The sequence below is a fragment of the Siniperca chuatsi genome, linkage group LG22 (genome assembly GCF_020085105.1).
Source record: "Siniperca chuatsi isolate FFG_IHB_CAS linkage group LG22, ASM2008510v1, whole genome shotgun sequence".
NCBI lineage: Eukaryota > Metazoa > Chordata > Actinopteri > Centrarchiformes > Sinipercidae > Siniperca > Siniperca chuatsi.
In genome coordinates, this window is record NC_058063.1 from 2,522,443 (window position 1) to 2,531,690 (window position 9,248).

Below are 9,248 nucleotides of genomic sequence, written 5' to 3' on the forward strand. Positions count from 1 at the left end.
GAGGATACCCTCTTCAAAGAGGTGACAGAGACAGAGGGACAAAGAGGCAGCAAAGGGAAGTAGTTCTTTGGAAACTTGGTTTCAAAGCAGCAGCCAGCCAACAGGTGAATCATTACAGAAATATCTAACATCCACTTCTTATATACTTCATCTCCATTAAAGCACATTTGTCTTTGTAGTAGGAAATAGTTGTGAATTTATGAACAAGAGGTGCATATTTACATAATTAAATTGGACATTGTTAATCTATGTGTATAATATGTGTATCATTAGATCAGTGTTTCATCCTCACGTGTGTGTGTATTAGTGTGTTTGGGCATTGGAACAATACAGTGGGTGTGGTGGTGCCCTTTTTAAAAACATTTGCCACTGCCCCTCAGAACGTCTGTGGACGTCCCTGGCAGACAGTCATGATACATGACTGAGGTAAAACTACCAAAGTCATTAGGATTCATTGTTTAGGAATCATGAATGTCTGTCCAAAATCCATCTAATAGTTGTTGAGATATTTTATGCGGGACCAAAGTGGTGGACGGACGTTCAATCTCTCTCTCTCTTTAGAATTCTTTGTTTCCTACAGTCATACAGCTATAATAAAACCTATAATGCACATAGATCACCTGACACAGTGAAGTTGAGCCATTGTTTATAGCTGAAAGCTACAGCCTCTTTGTCCTCATGTGAGACATAAAGTGTACAATATTAGAACAATAGAGATTGAATTTCAGCTTTTAAAAAATACACTTATAGAAAATGCAACATAAAGATATAATTATTATTATTTGTATATAATATCCTAACAAAACCTTAACTGTCTACATGAGCATATTAAAGTGAAATATAACCAGTAATCATTTTTTAGCAGTATGGTGTCACTAAAAACTTTGGGACGGAGTAACAAACAGTTTTCCCCGACAAATACATCAGTTTTATAGTATATAGCTTTACAGCCATATCTGCTCATTCCATTCTGACTTCACTCCCACCATCTAGACTTTTACAATAAAACTGTCACATTGCAACAATTTTTGGAATGAGTTTTGGTTGTAATCTGTCCACCAGGCACCCTAAAGCCAAACCATACAGTGGTCCATTCCACGGAGAACTCCTGCAGTTTGTAGTTAAGAGTTTTTCTGGTCTGGACCAGCTATTCTATTCAGTTTCGAAAACAGACAAATTTTAACATATTTAGTCTGTGAAGTAATAATAAATATCCCACACTGTCATTCACTTGTAGTCACTTTGACGTTTTATTCCTTATACCTTCATCAGGACAAATTCACATACCAAACAGCACCAGGCTGTGTTTTTATATATGTGATGCCAGTTATATGTATATGTATATAGTTTGTCTATATGGATTTTACCTGATGAACAACAAAAACGTTGTCAATAAAGTAAATAAAAGTGACTGACAGTGCGCAGGATGTTTTGTTCTTTCTGGTGTGCAAGAACTTTGTAGCGAGTGTTACCTTTTCAGATATTAAGTCTTCTAAGAAACATCAGGTGGAGCCTTTTAAAAAATGCACAACACTTGAGTAACTGTAGAATTTCAACTCCTTCTCAGATCATTACACTCCCAAATGACTGGAAATATTACAGAGGACCTGACCTCAGTGTCCTCATTGGTAGCAACAGCCCACACAAACTTCTTGTGTACTCCTCGCCAATTATCAGATTTTGTTTTATTTTGAAAGCAAAAATCCCTCCACGTCCTTTGTAACTCAGGTACAATTTTGTAACGTCACACTTTCAGGACAGTAGCAAGCAACTGAATTATGTAGCCTGAAAACACCCCTGCTATAGATTTAATACAAGAACTGGTGAATTGTGTTATACAATTAAGTGCTTCACTTTGAAGACAGATGTCAATCTTTGCCAATGCACTCTATGTTCATACACAAAACTGCTGCAGAGAAACTAGTTATTCACATGAATAAAGCACTCATACTCTTAAATCTCACACAATTCATCAAACCAATGGTAAATTACATTATTAGACAAGCAGTAGACCAAATGCGGTTTTATTTATATATAAAAATTTTTAAGGTTTTCAATTCATAGGAAAAAAGAAACATCCGTCAAAATAAGAAAATGGTGAAAGGAGTAACATTTTGCGTGATATCAAAAATTTCTCTGCTTTCACAAAGTCACATGACACCTTAAAGTAACAACATGATGCTACTTGACACTTTGACACATCCATTTAGAACCACAATCCAACATGTATGGCTCCAGTGGCAGCTGGGCCTAATCGCACAGACTGAAAACATGGCAGTGACAGCAAGTATCGCAAGCACACTCCACCCTGATGGGTGACTGAGCAGAATATTTGAGTGCAAACTGTGTATGATGAACGAAATCTGATGATGTGTTCCTCTTCCCCCGGCTACATTCCACAAACACCACAAACACATAAAACACAGAAAGGGCTTCTAATAATTCCCAGCCCAAAGTCTCAGTTTAGCTGGAAGTGTGTGTGAGTCCTGAAGTCCACCGCTCTCCAGCCCGCTTTGGTTCTCAGGGTGGAAGTAGCCATGTTGAGTGTTAAATGTTGAAATTGAAGGATGTGAAGGCATCTAGACGGGAGTAGCAGCATCAACAGGCTGCAATGAGTCCAGACTTCACTGCACTTCCTTGTATAAAGCAGCACCAGATCACTGCCCTCAGGCCTACTCATCATCTTTTCCTCCTGTTTTACTCAGCTGCAACAGAAAAACCGAAGAAAACAATAAGACATGGCGTTGTGTGGAGGATTGTAAATAAGTCTTAATTGAACTGGTTTTTCACTTACATGCTGGAGGATTAGGAAGTGGCGATGGTGAGGGAGAGAAAGACAAAGGAATATGAAAAGGTTAATGATGAATGTCACTGCAGGCTTAAAGCGGATTAAGTGCACCATCTTGTGGCGAGCAGGTAAAATGCACCTACTTTGATAACATCAACCCAGTTCCAACCTCTTGGCAGTTCCCCTTTGTTATCTGAAAGCAGAAATCATTATGATGTTGACCACAATCAGTACTGACTGTAAAATATAGGCTGCAGTTATAACTACTGAGTGGCTGTGTGTTATCAGGCTGTCTGCAGGTTTCAGAAAGCCACATTTTCGGCTTCATAGAACCTTTCAATGTTGGATGCAATTTGAATTTAGGACCAACGTAAACAATGAGATACAAGTTGTAAAAAATAAGTGAGGGACGAAAAGGAAACCTGAACTTTATTTAAAATTTCAGTGGATCCCAAAGTTCTACAGCTATCAAATTTGTCAGGCAGAAATGTGTATAAAATGATGCACATCCATTTAATGGAATGGTGCAGCAATTAAAACTTAGAATCTAAGTAACTGCTGAGATCTCAGAACCCTGCAACATTGCTAAAAGAAGTCCAACTGGGCACGTAACGTACAATGAGACAGGTTGTAAACAAGTCAACAGTTTATCTAGATTATCTAAACCACTTTATTTGGAGGTCAAACTGAAAGTGAGCACCTGAAATGCTGATGATAATGATCCCTCATTTCACAGGAAAGCTGTGTGCACACAACTACAGCAAGTATGGGAGGTCAAAGTTGAAGCAGGAAGTGGGTCTGTGAACTGTAGTTGATGTTTACAACTGACAGTTTGGGTGATAACTTTACTGTTTGCCTTTCTGTTCCAAACAAGTTTCACCAGTTGTTGGTTTATTCCAAACCCGTCGTCTGACCGCTCATGTTTTTTCCACCCGTCAAACTTCTTTTTAGTTGGGTCAATGTAGTCCCAGACCTCAGCAATTCTACTAATTAGACATTATTACTGAGAGAACAGAGCTACAAAAATCAAACCCAAGTTGTAATAAACTGTATTAAACTACACATTATGTATACTTGACATTACTACTGGCCCTCTTCCAAAGCATAACAAATGTTTTTAGACTGCTGCTGGTTTCCATTTATGCAAGTACAGTATAAAAATCCAGTGCAGATTGGGGCTTTCGGGCACAGTTTCACCTATTTGCAAGGTGCACAGAGAGGGGAAGCAGTCTTACCTCCGGCACTAATTGTAGTATTAAGAAAACTTATATTCAATAAAATAACAATTGTGTTCCTTCATTGACTTTGTGATATGAGCAACGTTGGGAAGATTTGCCTTGTCTCATTTATGGAGATTATTTCCCTGCAATAATTAATAGCAGCACTAATGGAGTTTATGTTGTTTCATTAACGTGTTTTTGAAAAGCAGCAGATTTCTTCAACTTAATTTATGTTGTCTTCACTCTTAATCTCCACCACTATCAGAAACTTGTAGGAGAAAACACAAGCAGCCCAAGCTGACCGATAACAGTTCTTGTTGTCTCCACGTAGTATCTCTGTAGCCCTGACGTATAGTTACATTTTTGAGGGGGCGCACGTCAGCTGCCGCGTATCCTGTATCCAATGTAATGCCTTAGCGTGGAACTATAAATGAGTTTAAGTCTACTTTATTTTGCATAGAAATATATTTTCTCTGCCTGTTAAAAGGGAGTTTTTCCTTGCCACTGTCGCCAAGTGCTTGCTCATGGTGGGATTTGTTGAGTCTCTGTAAATAATATTATAAAGAGTACGATCTAGACCTGCTCTATATGAAAAATGCCCTGAGATAACTTCTGTTATGATTTGGTGCTATAGAAATAAAATTGAACTGAATTTAATATTTAATTTGGTAATGCAGTCGTGCATAGACTGTTTTATAAACTCTGCTCTTCCTTCTCCAGCTCAAGATCACTTACACACCTTATTTTTCATGAGCTACTTGATCCAAAGGTCCTGATTCAAAACTTTAAAGATGATCAGCTTAAATTATTGATATGATATGAATGAAAGTTGAACTGGAGAGTGTGACTCCTGAAACTGATGTGACACGATCCGTTAGAGAGAAGACGTCTCACTCTGATTGTACATTGGTGTTACAGAGTGGAGCTTCTTCCCTCACATACTATCTTTGCCGCGTACAGATATCAGCTTGCAGAGAGCACTTTAACCAGACAATGGATTTTTCCACATTCACACACACATTAATTTTCACTCGCATGTGGAGCAAAATGCTTGCAGTGTGGAGTCAGGCTGTGGTAAAGGAGAGCAGCGCTGCAACACTAGCAGACTGAGGCGGATAAAACACAGAGTCCAGTAACAAAAGGATCAGATTTTGGCTTGTTTTTAGCCAATACTGATCAATTAAAATATAACCGGATTGGCCCCAAAACCGATCCTAAGGATTGGCTCGGGACATCTCTACAACATAGTGAAATTAATGGAATGCAATGGCCGTCTGGAAGGAAGGTTTAATATAAAAATGTATGGTATTTGTAGTTGATTGGCTAAAGCAAAGAAACACACCAATACGGCCTTTGAAAATGGAAGACTATTTTACTGTGGACAGTCAGTGTAACTGATGTACCAGTTCTGCTGATGATCCTCCTCTTCTGAGCTTTAGTCAGCTGCTCCTTCTTCTCCTTCTTCTTGGCGGTTGAGTTGGTAGTTGTCATCTCACTGCTGGACGTCAAGGTCTGCAACAACAAGAAATAATCAGTTATTTTGTTCAGACCTGATGACTCTGGCTGTTTGTTCAACCATCATTCAAGCAGTAAATTACGAGGCTCTTCTAATCTGAAACTTATGCTTACAAAAGCAAAGGGAAGTTTCGTGAGGGAAGAAAATACAATGAATCAGCAAAGTCACACTTCAAAAGCACAACACGTGCTCACATAAACTTGTTACATAACTCTATAAGATGAGTAACGATGTAGAATAAGTATGATGATGTAAATTTTGGAATACTATTAAGTACCAAAAATGGACCTAAGACAAGGGACTGAAAACTGTACTGATGTATTTAGTCGCAGTAGTGAAATATACTGACCACAGCAGTGACAGGCTTGTGGTTCTCCATTAGAGCGTCCTGGTTCTCCTTGGCCCACTCAAACAGAGTGTACATCATTGCAGTGCCCAGATTAATCTCCACCTGCTCCTCCAGCTTTGACAGGATCTGCTGTTTCGTCTCTGTAGAGCTGTTATTAAATCAACATAAAGGATCATATCAAGTATGTGTCCAATAACAACGGGACCCATGACCACAGCACTGAATTACTTGAAAGATAAAAGATATACTACACATAGAGGCCTTCACTAAAATTTCCGACATTCAAATGCATTGGGGTATCAATAGATGACAATACTTAAAAATGTGTGTTAACTTTTGTACAATCATACAGTTTAGAACCCTGAAAAGGCAAAGGGCACAAAGTGTTTCAAGATGTTGCTGTCATATTCTAATCTGCCAGTGTTTCCAATGTAAACTAATGCATAACAGAAGAAGGATATTTGACAGTACAGCACTGCGCTTGCAACTTACATTCTGTTGTTGAAAAAGGCGTCAAGGGAGATTTGCGGGGCCGTTTCAGGGTAAGCCTCTGGCCATGTGATGTCCAGGATGAACGCTTTGGTGTCCTCGAGATCTCCTATCTGTTGCATAACATTAAAATGGAAGTTAATACAAAGTGCTGCTCCAGAATTAATCCTAACAGTTTGTTAAAGGTCATAAAGTAACAACGAAAAGGCATCTTGAGACGTCCTTTGCCTTCATTTTATTGATATCCTGTTGAAACAGTATGTTGGAGAGGCACAGGTTATATTATATATATATATATATATATATATATATATATATTTATTTTTATTTTTTTTACAGCAGGCTTGGACAGTACAGAGGAAAGTACTCACCCTAAACTGAAAGGAAACTGGACTGATTTCCTTGAAACACTCATCCCCCTCATAGATGGAGCGAAGAGCCTCCAACTCCATCTGTGATTGAAGAAGTGAGGGAGTGACAGGAGGTTCGTCAGGTATCAACAGCAGCTTGTCCTGATAGCTTCTGTCCAAACACCATTCAGAAATATGCTAAATTAAACTTGACATGGGTATGCAGGACAGAAACATGACTCAAGACCTTTCACGAGATAATGGTAACCTATTTTTAGGTATACCTGTAATCCTCCATATATTAAATGACTTCCATTAAATTCAACCCTTGCTAAAACAGCTTACTACTGTAACGTTATGTGGTGGCAGATGGCTTAGGTAAAGCAAAGATATTTAATTGGTTTCATGTTGCTGTCTGATGAATAACACAACGTTACACCGACCGGATTCGAGGACGTTTTGTATTCAGAAAAGGTCTGTACCTCCCTACACGTAACTTGGCAGACTTTTGAGTGGGGTTTGGCGTTACATTTTCTCCGTTGTGAAAGACGCTTATCAGGGCTCAAAAGCAGCTAGAAAGACATTTGACACTCTGGTATGACTGCTGTTTTAGCTAAACAGAGCTTTTGCACATTGTATAAAAGCTGACACGTTAACTTGTTTTGCTGTCCAACGGGCAACTAGCAGTCACGCTAGTGTCAAGTAGTTAGCACTTAGCCGCTAACAGCTACTGCATCATCATTCATTCATACCTCTTGATCCTCGTTAGCTGTCATGATTTTCCTTCAGTTTCTGTATGATATACTCCCTGTGTATTGTTTCAAACTTATAAAAACTATGACGAGTTAATAACCCATTTTCATCATTAAAACTTTACTATGTAATAATTCACAACTTCCCCAGCTGGTACAGCCAGTGCTACCATGATACTACACGCATGCGCAGTTCTTCTTCGTCTGTTGAGTTTTATGGCGGTTGGCATCTATAAGTGTGCATTACCGCCCACTGCTGGATTGTAACAGCTTCACAGTGTAAACTGTTTACAGTGTCCACCCAAAGTGATCCCATGACATAGTGCATTCTATAACCCAGACCCAGTTGTCTGAGTTGGTGTAACTCCTTCCCACAATGTAACATCTAGATCCTCTCCAGATGTGTCCACAACATTCAAGAGCCTTCTTGCAGCGTCCAGCACCATCTTAATCCTTTCCGACTTCCCCTTTATTTCAGCCGCACAATTTACAACCATGGCAATAAATGCCAGAAATCGTTTCTTGTCCATACCGATTCTCTGATCATCTCCATTCCCTTTCTGCTCCTTTTCCTTTTGCACTGCCACCATTTCACCTTTTCTCTCCATTCTCTTAGCAGCTTCAGCGTATGACAATCTTCTGCTCTGATCTTATTCACTTTTATTTCCTTAATTCTTTTTGGACAGCATACTGATCCCGTATGGTGATTTCCCCTCGCAGTGCAGACACTTTGCTTGCTCTTTCTCCGCTTTGCACTCCTCCACATTACAGTCATCCTTCCCACATCTTCTGCCTCCTCTACTGCAGCAACATGTCCATATTCCTGACAGCAGAAACATCTGAGAGGAGCTCTCTCATATGGCCTCACCTTTTAACACACATAATCTAGATCCACTCTTTCCGGCAACTCCCCCTCAAACATCATTCTGAGATACTGTCCTCCTCCTCCCATTTTCGGAATTTTGTCAGCCTTCTTGCCTCACACACATCTTCGACCTCCCGAAAGGACTCGGCCTCTACAGTGGCACGCCGCTTACTACTCCCTTCTTCTTCACTTCTGATCCAAGTGGGAAGCAAGTCACACTGCTGTAATCTCCAAATGCACAAATCTTTAGGGCTTTCTCTCTCTGACGCTTTGATACACAGTCAATGATAACCATCCCACTTCTTGTTATCCTGACCGATCTTACATCTCCATGCTTTCCTCCTACAAACTTTCCAACCTCAGCATGCACAGTTAGGCACTCTACGTGAACTTTGAACCACATTAATGGATGCAGTTTTATGTTTATAGTATAAATTATAGTAAATAATATAATACTATTTCATAGGAGCAGTGTAGTTTTTACATAAATGTGACTACAAACAGTGACAAACTACATGTAAAAATATCTAATTTTGATAAATAAATTACATGAATATTCAATACAAAAATAAATCAGTAATGTTTTTATAATAGTTGAACAACTTTTTAATACATTTGGCCACTTCCTAACAAATAATGAGTTCTCTGTATTTAATTTACCAGGTACATGAAAAGAATTAGGTTTGTGATACTCTGCCAAGGGGTGTGCTACAGTTTCTTAGAAATTCTAGCTTCAGATGCATTTGACCAAGGGGTAACATTGGTTATGAAGGAGGGGGGAGATCCCTTCATGGACAACTAAAGTGGTATATATGGTAATAGATACTATGTTAGTAATGATGTTGTCGTGTGGGTGCTGTGTATGGGTATGTGGACCCAAAGGCAGATGACCAGGGAGCGGTATGAGGTGAAGTATCCG

At 39.2% G+C, this 9,248-nt stretch overlaps 1 protein-coding gene across 2 annotated transcripts; it reads right to left on the reverse strand.

Annotated features, from left to right (window-relative positions):
- Window positions 1-1,666: 1,666 nt before the first annotated feature.
- Window positions 1,667-7,677, reverse strand: rwdd (RWD domain containing 4). Of its 2 annotated transcripts, none has more exons than XM_044184828.1 (8): window positions 7,465-7,677; window positions 6,734-6,884; window positions 6,366-6,475; window positions 5,874-6,021; window positions 5,412-5,520; window positions 2,932-2,981; window positions 2,795-2,797; window positions 1,667-2,705 (listed from the first exon to the last, which is right to left on the reverse strand). In XM_044184828.1, the coding sequence occupies exons 2-8, from the start codon at window positions 6,812-6,814 to the stop codon at window positions 2,673-2,675; spliced, it is 534 nt and encodes a 177-aa protein (XP_044040763.1). In that variant the 5' UTR covers window positions 6,815-6,884; window positions 7,465-7,677; the 3' UTR covers window positions 1,667-2,672. The 2 variants fall into 2 exon arrangements, with proteins under 2 accessions (XP_044040763.1, XP_044040762.1); XM_044184827.1 differs by having other exon boundaries at window positions 6,734-6,814; window positions 7,465-7,676.
- Between the last annotated feature and the right edge of the window lie 1,571 nt (window positions 7,678-9,248).